The following is a 20095-nucleotide window of genomic DNA, read 5'->3' as shown; positions in this document are numbered from 1 at the left end:
CGTGTGGCAGAATTCTGCAACCATTGCAGGATACATTTTTTGTTCCGGGCATCACATTTCACACAAGAAAGGGCTAAGATTGGCTACATCTTGGGAAATCTAACGGGAAGTGCCTTGGCTTGGGCTTCTCCCTTGGTGTCTGCTAACAGCCCCATTCTTAATGATTTTGTGGCATTCGAGAAAGCATTTTTGGAGGTTTTTCAGTCTCCCAATTTGGCGGCTACGGCACAGAATCAGTTGATGGATTTAAGACAGAGATCCAGCGATATTATCACTTATATAAGCCGGTTCCGCCAATTGGCTACGGACTCTCAATGGCCCGAAGTAACGCAAAAGACTCTGTTCAGACGTGGTCTAAGAGAAGAATATAAAGACGAGTTACTTCACATACCCGAACCTGAGACTCTGCAGTTACTCCAGGAGCAGGTCCTACGAATTGACCATCGCCTGGCTGAACGAAGAGGTGAGAGACGTCGGCTAGAGAGGTTCCTTCCCAGACCTCTTCCTCAGGCTGGAGGCGTTCCTGTCAGTTCGGAGATGGGTCTAGAACCAATGCAGCTAGGGGCACTAAGAGGACCATTATCGGAGGCCGAGAAGAAACGCAGGAGAGATCTCCGTCTTTGTTTGTATTGTGGTACTGCTGGACATTTTCTCAGTACTTGTCCATTGCGACCAATCAAGAAGTTAGAAAACTAATAGGCCTGTCACGATGGAGGAAGGCAGTGACAGGCCCTTCGATCTCTTCAGTCCTTCCCATTCCTGTGACGACCCATCCACCCATGACTCCGGTGGCCCTTATGGCTCTTCAGATCAGGGTTACCTGGCACAGTAAATCAGTGACAGTATTGGGTCTTCTGGATTGTGGAGCCTCAGGTAATTATGTGGACTTTGAATTTTCCAAGAAGAACGGGATACCTCTGCTCGATAAAGGTTGTGCTACTCTGGTGGAGGTAATTGATGGAACCCCTTTGGCCTCCGGTCCGGTTCGCCAACATACCGGAATTCTACAGCTACAGATTGCTGAACACCGTGAATTGATTTCTCTTGATGTGATTAAATCACCCTCATACCCGATAATTCTGGGGTTACCGTGGCTATTACATCATAACCCCATTATTGATTGGGCCTCCCGTACCTTGACCTTCGCTTCCAATCGATGTGGTCGGGAGTGTTGTACCTTCGGACCTAGTACCAGATCTTCCACCATTGCCACTCAGACGGAAGGATCAGGACCGCTCCGAGTGTGTACCTTGTCTTCGGTACCTTCCGACTACAATGAGTACCATGAGGTCTTTTCTGAACATGGTACCATTCCTTTGCCACCTCACAGAGTCTTTGATTGTGCCATAGAACTACTGCCCAATGCAGTAATTCCCCATGGCAAATTGTATTCCTTATCACCCCACGAAAGAGAAGTTCTGCAAGAATACTTGGATGACTGTCTTCAGAAAGGTTATATAACACCTTCTAAGTCACCTGCGGGATTCCCTTTGTTCTTTGTGAAAAAGAAGGAGGGCACTTTACGGCCTTGTGTGGATTATAGGCAGTTAAACGACATCACACGAAAGGATCGATATCCGCTGCCTTTGATACGCAACATTATGGAATCTTTGCGGAATGCCCGAATATTTTCTAAATTGAATCTCCGAGGGGCATACCATTTAGTACGTATCAAACCCGGCGACGAATGGAAAACGGCCTTTAAGACCCCAGCAGGGCATTTTGAGTATTGTGTAATGCCGTTTGGTCTGTGCAACGCTCCGGCCGTTTTTCAACGCCTTATGGATGACATTTTCTCGGATCTGATTGGAGTATCCGTATGGGTATATCTCGATGATATATTGATATTCTCCAAAGAGAAAGAGGAACATCTACGTCATGTGAAGGAGGTTCTTGGTCGGTTACATCATAATCACTTATATGCCAAAGCCGAGAAATGTCACTTTCATCAGAGTAGTATCGAATTTCTTGGATATGTCATTAGTGAATCCGGAATACACATGGATCCTGCCAAGGTACGGGCGATTCAGGAATGGAGACAGCCTTATGATTTGAAATCTCTTCAGCGTTTCTTAGGATTCGCCAACTTCTACCGGCGCTTCATACCTGCCTATTCTGAAGTAACCGCTCCTTTGTCAGATTTGACTAGCAATAAGACTCCGTTCATATGGAATTCAGCAGCGACCAGTGCTTTCAAGAAACTTAAGGAGGCATACAGTACTTCCCCGATTTTACATCATCCTGATGAGAACAGGCCATTCATCGTGGAGGCAGATGCTTCCGATTTTGCTGTTGGGGCTGTCCTACTTCAAGACGATCCACAGACAGGGTTGGAGGTTCCTGTTGCCTATTATTCCCAGAAGTTAACATCCAGTGAACGGAATTATGCAATCATTGAAAAGGAGCTTTTGGCCATAAAGGTTGCATTTGAGGAATGGCGTCACCATCTTCTGGGGGGAAGATTATCAGTGGAAGTACGCACTGATCACCGGAACCTACAGTATCTACGCTCCTTACAGTGTCGTACTTCTCGTTTGGCTCGTTGGGCCTTGTTCTTTTCCCAATTTGATTTCACGATTTCTTACATTCCTCAGTCACGCAACTTGAAGGCTGACGCTCTCTCTCGCTGTTTGGAGAACAACGTTGAACTGGATCATCGAGCTCAACAATTACTTCCTTCTAAACACTTCTTGTTGGTTACATCTCAATGCTTGGATACCATCCTACAGGACACTTTAAAGGATCCCAAGTATTCCTTACTTCTACAACACCCTCTAATGAGGGAGAACGGTGGCCTACTCTTCTTTCACAATCGGTTATATCTTCCCACTGAGGTACTTCGGACTGCCGTCCTGCAAGCTTTACACGATTCTAGGATTGGGGGGCATCGCGGCATTCGATCCACTCAGGAACTGATTTCTCGCCAATTTTGGTGGCCAGGATGGGCTAGGCAGACAAGAGAGTATGTGGAATGTTGCCCAGTGTGTGCCCAGGTCAAGATTCCACGAAAGAAACCCATTGGACTTCTCCAACCCACCGAGAGAGCACCATATCCTTGGCATACTATTGCCACCGATTTTATTGTGGACCTCCCTCCCTCGGAAGAATATACTTGCATCATGGTGGTCATCGATTGTTTTTCTAAGTAAGCCCATTTCATTCCATTCCGGAAGGTGCCTTCAGCCGGTAGTATGGCCCAGGCCTTTTTACATTCCATTTATCGCTTGCATGGACTTCCTGAGAAGATTATTTCAGACCGCGGATCTCAGTTCATTTCTGCCTTTTGGAAGCAACTTTGTCGTCACTTGGGAATCCAGCGTGCTCTCAGTTCCGGCTATCATCCACAATCCAATGGCCTGACTGAGCGAACTAATCAGACTTTGGAGCAATACTTACGCTGTTTTTCCAATGCTTCTCAATCCAACTGGGCAAAACATCTGGACCTAGCGGAGGTGGCTTATAACAACTCTAAACACTCTGCCACTGGAATGAGTCCTTTTTATTGTTCCTCAGGTCTTCATCCCAAGTTGATTCCATTTCATCCTGTTCCTTCAAGTACGGTTCCTTCTGCGGATCAGATGGTTACTGACATTCAGAAGAATCAGATCCAGGCCACGGGAGCCCTCGCTAAGGCATGTGAGAGTATGAAGGCACAGGCGGACAAGAGAAGGAGTAGTGAGCCAGCATTCCAGGTTGGGGACATGGTATGGCTCTCTTCTAAGACTTTACCAGTACACAATCTCCCGACTAAATTAGCACCCCGTTTTCTGGGACCCTTCCGAGTGATCAGACAAATTTCCTCTGTGGCTTTCAAATTGGATCTGCCGCAGTCTTGGCGGATTCACCCCGTCTTCCATGTGTCCCTCTTTAAGCCATTCCGATCTGATCCGTACGGTCGTTCACATCCCCTACCTGCGGCTATAGATGTTGGGGGCACTCCGGAATTTGAGGTGCAGGAGATTTGTGACTCCCGTTTCTTCCGGGGTAGCCTTCAATTTTTGGTGGACTGGAAGGGTTACCCTGCTTCTGATCGTACTTGGGAGCCTTATGAGAACGTCCATGCCCCCCGACTACTGTGGGAATTTTTTCGTAGGAATCCCTGGAAACCGGGTGCTCCGGGTCGTTCTGGTGGGGAGCATAGTGTTAGAACACCTACCTGTGCGGGGCGACGGGGCTCTAGGGGGCGTGCTGGTTCCTGGCAGTTGTACCCACGTCTCAGGTTGTGGAGACGACGCACCGCTCTGGGCACATTCCCCCGGCGGAGTTTCTCTGTCCTGACCCGTGTAGGGCACGGGTGCCGTTCACGTAGCTGTTCGAGCGAGTTTGCGTTCCAAGACTCGTTCGCGCGGCGGCACCTATCCGCGCATGCGCATTGCAGCGCGGTTCAAGCCTCGGTTTCACACAGGACCGCTACTTAAGCGATCCGATTTTGTTCTTCATCGCGTCTCAACGCGGTTGGTTCCCTTCCGCTTCGCTTCCCTGGTTCTGGGGTTCTTGGGTCCTGATCCTGGTCCTGGGCTGGGTCCTTTCCTGCTCCTCCTCTAGTCATCCCGCCTTCTTCCCCTTCCCTTAGCTGTTCTCCTGTGTTCTCTGGTCTCTTCCCCCTGGTTCCCCTTCCTGCTCCTTTTCGAAATTGCCTAAGTTGCCCGCCTCCTGCTGGGGTTCCTGTGGTCCTGGTCCGCTTCTCCAGCTTCTGTGGATCCCTGTTCTTCATCCTGCATTGGTACCTTGGACTCACTGCTTACCTGTACCGGTACCTTAGACTCACTGTTTACCTGCATTGGTACCTTGGACTTGCTGCTACTCGCATTTAGGTACCTTGAACATTCTGCTTACCTGTACTGGCTACCTTGAACCTTCATCATCCTGGATAGCTGCTTGGGATACTTTGCCAGTATTTGCCAGTAACATCTACGACCTTCCCAATCAGTGCTTGCACTGTTCTGGCGCCACGTTAATATCGGGAAGTGTCATTCGTGGCGTCAGGAGCTGGCCCCAGTTCAATCCTGTATTACAGGACGGGTCCGGGGTCGGTTCTTTGCGTCACTTCTCTTCATTAGCGAAAGACTTCATCAGCTACTTGTCTACACCTATCACGACCTGGCTACCTCGGCACGCAAGACTCCTGGAGATACAGGTACGCCTCGTCCTCGGGACGCACAATTTAACAATACTCCTCCACGATCAGCCAAAATTATATCAAGGACCATTCTATTTTGAAGTGCAATTAAATTGATTGCTTTTTGTTCCAACGTCATATTATAGAGTATATCTGTAGTTCCATTTATTGTTTTTTCTAACACCCTAGACAGTTTCCTTATATTCCATGAATTTATTGCTTGTCCCCATAATGGTATAAATGATTTTGCTATATCCCCTACGATCTGTCCTGCATTATCATCTCGACGTGGCTGAGATCTAGATAGTTTTGCTATCTCAGAAGTTTTCGAAAGAAATACACCAGGCAAAAGTAAACCTAAATAATAGGTTCCTTCCCAAGTTCTAGGTAACCATGGGTAGGCCTGATCTCCACATATAAAATAGACAGAACCTCCTATATATAATGTTTTTTCTTCTTGTCAAGCATAGCAATGTTCATGCATCTAGTAAAGGTGGGAACCCTTTTTCCGTAAGCAAAATGGGACAGAACGTGGACTATGATTAATAGTATAATATGTATTACACAGCATCGTTATTTCCTAACGGAGCCATTTTAAAAGTGATTAGGGACTTGTAAGGCCTAGAGAGCCTATCTACTGGACTTGTTGTTACCGGGTTTATTTTGCTTCTGCTTGTAAATATGGAACAACCCAATGGTTCCAATACCAATCTTTCAAATTCATTTATGTTTGTTCCATCAAACTGACCAGTGACACTATCATTCCATTTTCCGAAAAATAGCGCTCTTAACGATGCATAACAAGTGGTATTAAGTGGGAAAGGATGTACATACCAACCCATTCGTCGTTCCCTATGCTGGGGTAATTGGGAACAGACCCAACAATTGGACCTATTCAAGATAGCATGGGTCATATTCATAATTAATAGCAAAGTATTATTATCATACCCTTTTCTATGTTTCACTTCTTGTGAGGGGAGAGTATAAGTGAGCACATGCTCTGGGCTGCCCATAGTAGAAGCATTGGTACCAGTCAAAAGAGAGTTCAAAGGATGCACAGTTTCTAGATACCAGAATATTGGGACTAGTGTAATAAAAATGCAAAGCGGTATCATAATCAAAAGCATATTATTTTTTCTAAAACAAGTCTTTCTTGCAGTAGGCTTAATTTCTATCTCTATATCATCAACAGCATCGGTGCAGGAGCGAGAAGCAGGAGCGAATATAGGCATTGTCTGTAGTGTTTGTCTCAGGAAAAGTTTTTCACTGTCCGTCAGGCAAAGTTCTCCACAGCAACACACGTTAGCAACAAACGTTCAGGCCAGTCCAGGCAAGCCTGCTTATTGATGACAGCAAGCCGATGTAAATTTGCACAGAGCTCCAAAAATGCAGGAGCAAGTATCAATTTGATTGTGTCGGTACCATATGCCTCCGCTTGTCGATGCCAGGTGCATTGGTCCAGTCACGAGAAAAAAGCTGGCTAAACAATCCAACAAAAACCGATGTTTTCACTTTGGCTCAGAAACCTGAGTATTCATTTTTAAAGTTACTTATGCGTTTTCAATGATGATTCATCCAGATTCTTATAATAAATTGTTAATTCACAATTTATTTCATTTTAGGTATACATATACAGAATTCGTTCCATTCATATATTCATCTGCGAAGTAAATGAACACATATCTGTGTACATAAAAAAAAAATCTTAGTCGACTGAGTTGGGTTGTGGTTATGTGTGCCTATGCATTTCGGAATCTAGCTCCTTCTTCAGGGCCTAAACCACATTCTGTTTGGTACATTTAGGTATCACCCAAAAATGTAATCAACATGCAGATATATTGCAAGGAGAGAAAAAAATATAAGAAGAAACGTATGTAAGGTCAATCGCCTATTCAAATTGTAACATTGTCCAATTTTGTCTAAAACATTGTATCATCAAAGTGAATAAAGCTTTTAAACTGTACCATGTTGCATTGGTCCTTCACATTTCAATGGTAGCACCGGGAAACCGCGTGCCAGAGCTTTCAATTTGATCCAGCTTGATACAGCTCATACGCTCCTCTTCCCTAGGCCTCCGTTCCCAGCGTCATCTGTGAGCTAGGAACAAAGGCGAAACAAAGGCAAAACAAAAGCTGATTATTTACGATTTTGCAAACGTAGACTGTACCTCACAGCTCCAGGTACAGTATGATCGATGAATAATGCACTCTCAATTCCAGATGCAAGATCAGTGCCAGTTTGAGATGCACTGCGTGATGATGATAAGGCAGCAGTCGGACAAAGTTGAGGCACCTTTGGCCTTTTGATCTTTGTTGCAATCTCCCCAGGTCCTTTCTCGGGCTTAGGTAGCACTTCTGACAGAGAACGGGCGATGATATCTTTGTGATCAAGTGCAGCTGTCTTTCGATGTCAGGATCATCAAGCTCTTTCTCATGTCGCAAATGAAACAGAACTCTTTTTGTGTGTGTTGTGTGGTTCCAATGCTTTCGTCCATTCACTCGGACTGCCGTCTGCATAGCCAGTGGCACCTGGAAGGGTCCCACCCAACGCGGTACAAGTGAAGATTTTCTTTCAAAACGTTTGACAAGCGTCCAGTCCCCATGCTGGAGACAATGTCCTGGGCCGGTATATCTGACAGGACGAGCCTTCCGGCACCTGCTGATGTATCAAATGCAAGTTTTGAGTTAACTGTTTACAGTAATCAATAAGTAATGGGTACTCTATGTCCCTCAACCGCTTCGGTCGAGGGGCATTCCAAACATTCGCTGGTCTCCCCTTCACGATTTCATAAGGGGAGAGACCAGTCCTCGCCTGTACAGTCGTGCGCATGCAGAGTAAGGCTAGCAGTATTGCGTTGGGCCATTTCAAATTGCTCCCCGCACATACTTTACTCATTTTATTTTTCAAAATACCGTTCTGACGTTCTACCAAACCGGCACAAGTGAAGATTTTCTTTCAAAACGTTTGACAAGCGTCCAGTCCCCAGGCTGGAGACAATGTCCTGGGCCGGTATATCTGACAGGACGAGCCTTCCGGCACCTGCTGATGTATCAAATGCAGGTTTTCAGTTAACTGTTTACAGTAATCAATAAGTAATGGGTACTCTATGTCCCTCAACCGCTTCGGTCGAGGGGCATTCCAAACATTCGCTGGTCTCCCCTTCACGATTTCATAAGGGGAGAGACCAGTCCTCGCCTGTACAGTCGTGCGCATGCAGAGTGAGGCTAGCAGTATTGCGTTGGGCCATTTCAAATTGCTCCCCGCACATACTTTACTCATTTTATTTTTCAAAATACCGTTCTGACGTTCTACCAAACCGGCACTCATCGGGTGTCTGGCCGAATGGAATCGTTTATCAATCTGGAGACCTGCACAGATTTTTAATATCATGGCCACAATAAAATGTGGGCCGTTATCTGACCATATGACACGGGGTAGGCCGAAACGGAGAAAGTATTCCTTTAGCATGGCTTTAGCTGTAGACCTAGCTGTACAATCTTTCAAGGGATAGGCCTCTACCCATTTGCTAAAGGCACAAACCACCATGAGAACATACTTATAGTTTTGGCACCACTCCATTTCTATGAAATCAAAATGGATGACTTCAAATGGCATAGACGGCGGACCAAAACTACCTACTGGTGTCACTGTTCCCTTTCCAATGTTATGTTGTAAACAAGTCATGACATTTTTAACCAATATTTCAACAGTTTTTCTAATGTGTGGATTCTGCCACACAGAATCCAGGTGTTTAATCATTTTTCTAGCACATATGTGTGTTGGACTGTGGGCCATAGTGACCATTGCCATTAAATAGGCATTTGGTAACATCCATCTGTAATTTTTCTTGTCCAGCCAACAACCTTCAGAATCTAATTCTGCTGGGCCTTCAGACCAGTTTTTTTATTTCATCTACAGTAGCTTCTGCTTGTATTTCCTTAACTGTTGCAATTCCATTCTCTATCATGCAGGGTACTTCTTCTAATGTTTCAACATACATTTTTGTGTGTAAATCAGTGGCAGTTTGTATCGCAATTTTGTCTGAAAATGCATTTCCCTTTCCAACATTACATGTTACTTTTTTATGTGCTTCACATTTCATTATTGCTAATCGCTTGGGAAGTGGAAGTGCTGACAATAGTTTCACTATCAAAGTGCCATGTTGGATTTTGATTCTATGTGATGTCAGGAAACCCCCTTCAGCCTATAATCGACCAAAATTGTGTGCCACCCCAAAGGCATACTGACTGTCAGTATATATGTTTACATTGAGATTTGCAGAGATTTCACATTCTCTTGTCAATGCTATTATTTCTGCAGCTTGTGCTGAGTTATATGGGATTCTTTTGCTCTCTATAATGCTTTTCAGTGTCGTGATAGCATAAGCAGCAGATGATGGGCCATCTGGTAATTTAAAACAGGAACCGTCACAAAACAGTTCTCCATCTGGCTGTTTCTGTGGGGTGTCAGTTAGGTCAATTCTTCCTTTTGTCTGGTGTTCAGTAACCATTAAAAATCATGTGGGAATTGTTTTTCTCCCCCTTTCTCATTTGGAGGGGGTATTAACTCGGCCGGGTTTAAAGTGCAACACCTTTTAATTTGGATATGCAGTGGAAATAGAACTATTTCATACCTTGTTAATCTGGCTGATGTAAGGTGTTGCGTCTGCGTTCTATTTAAAAGAACATCCACTGAGTGAGGTACCATTATGGTTAAAGCGTGATCTAAAACCATTCCCTCGGTTTGTTTTACTGACGCAGCGGCTGCAGCAACAGCTCGCAAGCAACGCGGCAAAGCACATGCAACAGGATCCAACGTGGAAGAGAAGTAACCGCATGGTCTATTTCTCCCCCCCCCCCTTGTTCCTGGGTCAAAACAGCCAAAGCACATCCATTTTTCATGCACAAATAACTTAAAACTCGTGTTGTAATTTGGCATGCCCAAAACTGGAGCTGAACATAATGCAGCTTTCAGCAGGTCAAATGCTTCTTGACATTCCATGTTCCATGGCAAAGGTAATGTAACATCTTTCCTTGTCAATGCCACTATTGGTTTTACAATCATCAAAAAGTTAGCGATCCACTGCCTACAATATGAAGCCATGCCAATTAAAGCCTTGACTTCCTTCTGCTTATTTGGAATAGCCATATCAGAGATGCTTTCTATTCTTTCTGGTGTCAATCTTCTTCCCTCCTTCGAAAGGAGGTAGCCCAAGTAGGCCTCTTCCTTTCGACAATGCTGGATTTTTTCAACAACGCTTTGTGTCCATGTGCTGCCAAATGTGTCAATAATGCAACTGTACTTTCTTTACAAATCTCTTCTGTGTCTGTTGCTATCAATAAATCGTTGATGTACTGTAGATACGCAGCCTGTCGGTAGCTCTAGCATATCTAATTGTTCCTTCAAAGCTCTACTGTAAATACTTGGACTCTCACTGTAACCCTGTGGAATTCGTGTGAATGTAAATGAACGTCCTCCTAAAGTAAAAGCAAACAAATATCTGCTATCTGGATGCACTGGGATACAAAAAAACACATTGTTCAGATCAATAACACTAAAATATGAAGCCTGGAATCATAGTGAAAATTGTAGTCACATCCGGGACTAATGGAAATTGAGGGCCAACCACTTTATTTACTCCGCGTAAATCAATTATAAAACGATAAGGTATATCATTACCTCCTTTCTTATAAACCGGAAGAATCTGACTATTGCAAATACTACCAGAAGTTTCTTCAATTACGTTTCTTTTAATCAAATCTGATACATGCATTTTAACGCTTTTTCTCCCTCAGCCGAAATGTTATATTGCGGAATACGCGGTAAGGTAATTCCTTCTTTCAAAACAATCTTTACTGGCTCTACTTTCAAACAACCAACATCCAACAACCAACATCATTGTCGTTCACTGCCCATATACAAGCCGATACTTTACTTTATTCAGTCGGTAGTGGCTTAGATACAAATTGTGATACAGGAGTCTTTTGTAGCGAGATTGTCAAATACACTCCATCCAGAGAACAATAAATGACCGCATTCAATTTCTTCAATAAATTTAATCCCAAAAATCTCGCCGCAATTTTTTGTCAAAAGAAATGGGCAAGACTCTGAGAATGAACCTAGTGTTATAGGTACTGGTTGTGACACTGGACTAATTACTGGCATACCCGAGAACCCTACTGAGACATTCTTATGCCCTGACTGTGGTATTTCTGGAACCCGCTGATGGTCAATTGAACGTTTTTGTGCACCTGTGTCCACTAAAACAATTTGCTCCCTATTCCCAACCTTCATTTCTACGTAGGGCTCTTTCTGGTCTACGGGAATAGATACTGGTTCCAACCCCTGTCTCGGGATGTCCTAGTAAAACAGTACATCATCAGATGTAAAGTCGCCAGAGTAATATGCATTGGACTGATTGTCAAAACCATTCCCACCATTTGTATTTTTTCGTTGTTGATTCTGTTTCTGGTTCTGATTACCCTGGTTATCCTGAAATTGTGGCGCTCTTTGGTTTCTATTCGGTCCTTGTATTCCCGGACGACCTCTATTCTGTCTTCTTGGAAAAGTCCCATTTATATTCTGTATATGCGGGCACTGTGCTCACCAGAGGCCTTCTTGTCTACAATAGGCACATTGATAAATCCCTATTGGACCCCCTTGCATATTGGACGTTAATGCAAATTGGACTCTGGACGGTGCATTCCCACCACCTCTATTATTGTTCGCTACTTGCTATAACAGTACTCTTGTTTTCAAATTCCCTTTGTCCCTCAGTTCCTTATCCTTTTCGGAATTTACTCTGTTCTCATAATACTGGCCCATATGTAATACTTCACTTTGTGTTTTTGCTTGCCTTGCACTATCAGATGTCATTATTAAACTTTGAATTTTCGGTAATAACCCTCGCATAAACTTATCAACAAACAATCTCTTCCCAGGTTCAGTGCTTAGAGCTTGTCCACTAAAATCTGCAAATACTTCTTCAAATTGATTAAAATAATCTGCCGCTCCTTCCTCTTTGCCCTGCAAACAAGCAGTCAATTTATCACAAGCTATTATTTTCTCGGGCACCAAAGTTTTCAATTTCTCTACTATTCCTAATGGTAAAGCCAACATTACCTGCGGTGGCTTTTCTCCAGCCTTTCTCTCACTATCAATTCTAGTCAAATTCTCCCATGCATCACCTAACATTGGCGCGTCATTTATATTTCTAACCTGTTTCCATATGTCTACAGGAAGAATCACGGGAAACAATAAATCAATGTCACTCAATGTAAAAACAGATGAATTCAAAACAGATTCAATTTCCTTATAAAATCCTGACGGGATCGTCTGCTTTATAGTATTTACCTCTTGCCTCGAAAAAGGGACATGTACAAACTGTGCGATATAATGAGCTTCTATTGTTCGCGCTGGAGTTCCTCCAGAAGCAGCAACTTCTACTTTCAGGACAAACGTGGGAGGCACCACTCTCATGGGTAATTGCAAACTAGGAGATTCTACATTCATTCGTCTATTAAGCAACAAAGCTAAATCAAGTGAAAAAACAGTTGTTTCACTTTCAGGTGAAAATGCTCTTTTATAAATTGTCATGAAATCAGCAGGACAACATATCTTATTCTTCATACATTCAATTGTAGGTACTATACCATAACTTGTAATACCTTTCTCTGCATTTCTGGTGTATACTGACTAAACGTATCGTGCACTCAATTGGGGAAATGGCGGCATCCATAATCCATCTAAGCGCATCTCGCGTACAAATCCACATTTCTTAAGTAACAGGTTTCAACGGTGGCAAAAATCATTGCTGGACATACGACATATGCGGTTTATCTTTTTTCAATGGCTCTTTATGCAACGATCAAGTTCTCTCTTAAACACAAATATTCGTCCTACGTGTTCTCGTACTTTCGTCGCATTATCTTGCAAATTCGAAAGAACAACCAAATCGTTCAACTCTTGCGGTACCACTGTATCGGTCTAATCACTCCACATCTTCACAAGATAATTCCCCATGCATTATAACAATACCTGCTGTTCACCAAGGCCTCTATGATCAGATATGGAACTTTGCACAGCCACTTCATTGCCATCATCAATATAGGTTTCGGCCCATTCTTTCAGTTCTTCTTTCATTTCTTTACTAATCGTACTACGAGTATGTCTAATGCTTCCTTGCGCAGGCCCCATATCTGTAGAACTGCCTGCTAAAGCGGCTAACTCGTGCTCTGGCGGCAGTGGAGGAAATGATGTCACAGGCACAGGGGGAGAGGAACTGCTTACTACAGGTGCAAATGGAATAACGGGAATGGGAGGTACATAAGGAGAAGGTGCAACTGGGTCAGTACTTTGATGTTCATTTCTTCATTCATTTAATATTTTGTTTATTAGTTCGTCTGATGTATGCAAGACTTGCTGAGGATATATTTTCTGTACATCTAATTGGAAAGCCCTGTCCATGTTCCTAAGAGCTTCTGTCTGCTGATGTTGGTCATGCTGCAGTGCTTTCTCTACATTAGTTTTATGTCTGCGTGTGTGTTTCTCCCTACTTCTCAATCAGAGATTAGCTTCCTTCCTCCAGTCTTTTACAACATCGAACGCTGATGGTCGGAGCTTCTTGCGTAGCAATAGTGATTATAGGTGTTCTATATGTGCTGATTCAAAGCACCCATTATTAGGCCACTGAAGGTCTGATACACGTCTGGTCTGCCTATGCCAAATCGCATTAAACACTATTGCCCCTATACTGTATTTTATGTACATTTTAATGTGCCGGCGACCCTTTGGGTGGTGCGACCTGGCCAGTTTCCAAAGATTGTCTATCGCAGTGCAAAAAACACACTAGACAGGAAGACAATTTCCCTGACATGGTTAATTCTTACCCTTTTCTTACCCTGGGCGTTTGATCTTGCAAGAGCAACACTCAACCAATATTAGGACATTTAAGAATCGGGGCACGACTCACCTGATCAACCAATTTGTCACTCAGGACGCAATTCGCCCGTATACAGACGCAACCAAGAATCATCGTGACTGCATGTCTGGCTCAATCTGCCTTGTTCCAGGACCCTCGCCTCAATGCTCTCTGGGCGCTGCTCGTCGATCAGGGATCGGCTGTGTACAGATCTGCGGAGGGGTCTCTCATCACTTCTACAGGGGCGCCCCGAACACCTTCCGATCCTAGCTAGACGGCTTCGCCCTCAACTCGTTTTTTGCCTTCTTCACCTTCAACGTATATGATGGAGCATTAGTGGGAGGGTCCCTGTTCGAGCGCCATATTTGCTAGGCCATAAAGACCACATATGGAAACTAAGGCACAATAACCATATACCAAAGTGACACGTCAGACATGAAGTTCGTTTTCCAAACAAGTCTGGTTTATTTCAAAGTATTCTCAGTTGGCCGACTAGGTCTCAACGCCTCACGACATGTGTTCCCAAACACCGTGATATGCGAGAGAGAGCGAACAGCGCTCAATCAGCAATATATATACATTAGACTTAATCTTTGTGAAGGCAATTCGATCTGCCCACATACATGTCATATAGGCTACGGTTCAGTGATTGACAATTATGACACGTTATGACAAGTCTTCATTTAGTCTAAACATAGTTATTCTAGCAAAGGCAGCAGAGACAGCTTTCTGTTATGGGGAACATGGAGCTTCTGGCTCAACAAGGATATTGTGTTCTTAGCAGGGAAACATTCCTTACTACATTATCTGTATGACTTGGGTCATGAGCTAAGGGTCAGATAGTTCTAAAGCAGAAAATACCATTCTCTGCGAAGGAGCACCGCTAGAAGAATATGATTCATGTTTTAACTGCCTTTTACTACAGCGTTTGCAAGACAACCCGGCACCTGGTCTGCTGATTAGATGCGGCTTCTGTTCGCCTTCAAGGACTTAGTGAGAGAGAAAAACAATTTATTTCTGCACAGTTTGACATTCCTGTCGGTGTTAGTATTTCAGCATGCAGGCTGTGGATTCGCACTGTGTGTGAGTTTCGAAGCATAAAATATATTTGCAAAGCGTTTTGACAGAAAACAAAAAGCAAATGGACGGCATTATACAAAATGGACGCCCTTTGGTTACATTGACGATTCTTTGATTGCGATGTTTGCCACATGATGCGATTGGTTTCAGGCCAACATACTATACATATCATCCGACTATAGGGTTACATTTCTGGTCTAACACCTTAGCAGCTGTATGGACCAGCTCTTCCCATGCTCTCAGATTGGCTGTATCCAACCTTCCTTGTATAACAGGGGACACAGGGTTCTCATCCGCCTCTGAGCTGGATTACAGATGCTAAAGCAAGTGCTTGAGTATGAGGCCGCCTTCCCAGTTTTTTCTGTTTCCTCCCGTTACATCATTGAGCTTAACTGTTACTCTATGTCCTTCATGTTAGAAGTTACTGGCCAGCTTCTTCAACATCAAACTGAGGAGTATTTGAGATGCTGGCTGCTGGTCTGCATCTGTTACCCTCCTCTTTCTTCTCATGAAAGTGGAGGGATAATAACCTGCTCTTGAGCAGCTTAATCCTGTAAATTCATGATAGTTGCAATCTTCTCACCTAATGCGTCATACTCGGGCGTCGCCGTTGATGCAACTAGTGGCTTCTTTACTTTAGCGCTCATATGCGGCCTCTGCTTTGGCATTTCCCTCTAACCATTCGCTTCTGTCGCCTTCACAGACAACCTCCTCACTCTTTGAGGCCTCTTGGATGCTGGAGGGTGATTTTCTTCTGTGATTTTCCTTTTACGGGGTGCCTCTAGTTTGTTTGGTGCCTTAGAATATTCCCCCATCATCTTGGTCTTCTTTTTCTTGGGCTACGACCTTCTACCACCAATATGCCTTCTGGCTCTTTCTCCTCCTTTGCTGTGACGTGAGCTATAAGCCAGTCCACGTCTTTCTCCTTAGTGGCTGCTCTAATCCTCAATAAATCTGCCATCTCATCTGCATTCTCTGTGCTCATCCTGGATCTTCGTCTGCCGCTCGTCAATTAAAATTCCTTTCCCGTTCCTCTTTTGTACCGCCAACTCTATTTCCCTCTTTATTTGAAAATTTGAGGTTGGTATGTCTTTAACTTCTCGATTTGCCTTTCTTCTTCAGCTATTTGTGCATGTTGATTTGCCCCTCTATTGCTGTTACTACCGAACCAATGCTTTGGCTCCTATATTTTTTCCTGCTCACTCCTGCTATCAAACCCAAGCTAGCACACACGGTGACAAAGAAGATTTGCTGGGCAGGTCGATTTCTTTTCCTTCTTCAGTTAATTGTCCATGTTGTTGGGCCCTTCTATTGGGTATCACTACATATTATCCCAGCCAAAAATATTGCCGTAAATATGGTTGTCTGAAATGGCCATAAAAGATATTTTGTGGGGGGATATTTTTGTGGTTTTGGGGAGAAGGGGTTGCGGGGGTGTCCCCGCTCCTTTAAAATAATGCAGTGGTTGCGGGGGTGTCCCCTGCAGGTTCCATGCCTTAATATCGCCGCAAAAAATGGCGATATTTTTGCGGGGATATTAACACATGGAACCTTCTATTGCTGTTACTGCCCAACCAATGTTTTGGCTTCTATATTTCTTTCTGCTCGCTTCTGCTGTTAAAGCAAATACTGCCACGAGGAAGATCCCCACCCCTTTTACTGTACTGATTACAATTTATCCCTGTCCAAAATGGCCACCACACAACTGCACGCTCGAGGGTCTTTTCCTCTAATCCCCCACAGCGTCCCTCGCCTCTGCTGGCTTCCGGCACACATGCTTCTTCTCACGTTCCTGCTTTTTGCCAAGCCGCATTTGCTGCCAGCCCGTTCCATTTGAAGAACAAGTTACTTACTAACTGGTAATGTTCTTTCAACTGGATGTCCCTCCAACGTATTCCACATTGCCCCCCCAGCCTGCCCCTCAGGAGAATTTCATATGCGATTGCCGCTTCCGTTTCCGCAAGGCTAAGTGCAGTCAAGCAGGCATGAGACTGGTGCCACACGTTCTGGGGGAAAAAACTTAAACGGAGGCTACGGGCGCTGTGCGTCCTATATATAACATCCTGTGACGTCGCCCTCGACTGAGGCCTTCGAGGGACATTGACCCGACGCCATTGACACAAGACGCCCTCTGCCAAAAAAGTTTCCGAAGTGCACAGCTGTGGACATTACATGTCAAAGATGTGGAATTTGTTGGAGGAACATCCAGTCGAAAGAACGTTACCAGTTGGTAAGTAACTTTTTCATCTGCCTCCCGTTTCAATGCATTTGTCTTTGAAGCAGACAACACAGAGCAACACAGGTTTGAATCCCGGTCCTGCACTTAGAGGCTGGTCTCTGGCATTAAGCGCGATATAAATTATTAATTGATTAATTGATTCATCACAAAATCCATTGATATTTTAAAAAAGCAGTTCTGAGGACTCAAAGGTTTATATGTCATCTGAATCCTGAAAAAAAGAAACAATGATTTAGATCTTTCTTTAAATAAAAAGTTGCCAATTAGAGAGTGTGTTAGAAGAGCTACAATTTCATATTTTGTAGAAATTGCAAACTATTTCTTATGAAATTATCTGTAGAGGTGGTATTTAATTTCCAATCTCGCTATGTTTCACATTTGACTGATGTATATTCCAAAATAGAATTTTAATACTGAAGAGATGTGAGAGCCAGCAAGATTGTAAAGAAGTCAATGTGTCTTTTTCTCATCCCAGTCCACGAGTCTAATTGAAGTGGGAAACCCATCTCAGAGTTTAGAGAATGTGTGCCGCTGGGCCTACCTACAACAGAAACCTGAAACTGGCCACGCCGAGTACCATGATCATGCCATCTTCCTCACGCGGCAGGAGTTTGGCCCATCTGGCATGCAAGGTATGAGCTACATTTGGAAGTATTGTTTTTCATGAAGTCTGATGGACCTTGTGTTGTCCAGGGAGGATAGCTCTCCTTAGAAGCAAGACGACACAGAGCAACACAGATTCGATCCCCAGGCCCGCGCTTAGACACCTCTGGGTATTGGGTCCGCGCTTAGAAACCTCTGGGTATTAAGCGCGTTATAAATAACCAATCATAATGTAGGTAACCGACTTTAGAAAACTCTAAATGAGACATCAGAGAGAACGAGTAAGTCGTAACTCAATGACTTACCCAAATTAGTTTGGTGTAATGGATTCTCTTATGAGTTTAACAGAAAGGTAGCCCTGATAAGAATTGAGCCGTCCTGGTAGGCTTTGTAGAACCACCGTAGACGTATGTGTACAGTTATGGACACCGACAACTACACCTCACGATATAATATACTCACATAGCAACCAGAAAAAGGGAAGCATATGATGTCCACAGACGACTCTTGGGCGAACCAACACCATGCACGCAAGCTTAACACAACTCTTCAGTGCAGACACATCGTCCCTAAATATAGCTGGCCTTTTCTCCAGATAGGCCCTTCATATCTACAGAGGGACCAACATTGATCATTGAAAGCAGCGGTCACACAGATACTCTCCTGGGCAGCTGCCCTTCATTGGACTGGTTGGCACTTCATGATATGTCATCTTATGTTATGGTATATTTAAGTTATAGGTCAAAGGATCGAAAAAAGGGGTCGAATGACTAAAGGGTCGAGTCAATTCGACCGAAAAAAAGGATCACATTTTTTATTTGTATTTTTTTTGGGGGGGGGGGGCGAACCCTCGTTTTTGGGCGTAAAAAAACCCTTTTAAAGATACACTACAGCAAAAAAAAATATATATTTTTTTTAAAAAATCGATCCTTTAGTTTTCGGTCGAATGCACTCGACCCTTTTGCATTCGACCCTTTTGCTTTCGACCCTTTAACTGGACACCGTATATTTATACTGCGCCCATCCCCATGGTAGTTGTTTTATGGTGGCTGGCTTTGTCTTGTCATTGGGGTGTTGTGACCCTGCCAGGCTGTGCCCAGACCAGAGTCTGTTGGCAGTAAGGAATGGATGAAAGGGAGGGATAGATGTAGAAATAGAAATAGAGTGAGCTAATCGAGTTGGGTTAGTAATATGACATACACGCAGTTTCATAGGAGGGCAAAAGGGCAATGTGTGTGGGAGTATGGATGCGTGTCTTTAGCCTGGACTTGCTTTTATTACAGTGTACAAGCAAGTACAATGAATGTGTAGTGACTACTAAAATATAGCTTGTATGTGGGCAGCAGTTTCAAGGCCTGTAGCTGTATGATCCTAGAAATAAGTATTGTGTCCTTGCTCGATGGGCTTGAGATGTGCTCAAGTGGGCCCTTGTAATGTGGAGGGTTTTCGCTCTGTGGCTTATATGAAACCACTCCTGAAAACAGTAAAGGAATTGTGTTGCGGAGCCAGCTGACAAGATGCGTCTGCGCCACGAATTGGAGGTGTCAAGAAGTGTGCGTCGAGAAACAGGGGATACAAGATGAAGAGGTAGAAATGGAGAAAAAAATGAAGCTAGCATCCCTTCTCTTAGCTTCTAACAGTGATGTCCTGAATGAGATCTAATGTGGTGATATAGAGAAATAACAACCACCTGCCTGTCATTAGCGGATGATGCAGAGTGATAAGCCGAAGGTATAATGATGCAAGGAGTTTCTTCTTTTCGCTCACATGCTGCCTTGCATTGGCATCCTACTGCTTTGAGACATTACAGCGTGTTTCAAAGCCCAGGAAAGAAAATAAATAAATTAATAAAGCTGCGTCAAACAAAGGGGGTTCAGCCTGCCACAGGATTGTGCTGGGTTCCTAGGACATCTTGTATGAGGAAGGGGTAGCTCCACACGTGAGAAGACATTCCCCATATCATGTGCAGCGCGAGTGAGGGTACTAGAACGCAGCGACAGACCGGTCACCTTCTTTCAAGTTACTATGCTTTGACTTTAAAGTGAAAGAAATGCTGTTTTACACTCTGGAGGCTGATTTTAACAGTTAGGTTCTGAGTAAAGGGGCTGCACTGTGGAGAACCTCAATGTCTGGC

At 44.0% G+C, this 20095-nt stretch overlaps 1 protein-coding gene across 2 annotated transcripts in view; it reads left to right on the top strand.

Annotated features, from left to right (window-relative positions):
* ADAMTS2 (ADAM metallopeptidase with thrombospondin type 1 motif 2) overlaps positions 1-20095 on the top strand; it is a 2237498-nt gene that overhangs the window by 1214490 nt on the left and 1002913 nt on the right. For both annotated transcript variants that reach the window (XM_069652661.1, XM_069652662.1), the window contains exon 6: positions 17834-17990. In XM_069652661.1, the coding sequence (XP_069508762.1) occupies positions 17834-17990 (157 nt within the window). The remainder of the gene's footprint in view (positions 1-17833; positions 17991-20095) is intronic.

This window comes from Ambystoma mexicanum, chromosome 3p (assembly GCF_040938575.1).
Source record: "Ambystoma mexicanum isolate Mex_15411 chromosome 3p, UKY_AmexF1_1, whole genome shotgun sequence".
Lineage (NCBI taxonomy): Eukaryota > Metazoa > Chordata > Amphibia > Caudata > Ambystomatidae > Ambystoma > Ambystoma mexicanum.
The sequence above is the reverse complement of the archived record's forward strand: the minus strand, read 5'-3'. Positions and strand labels throughout refer to the sequence as shown.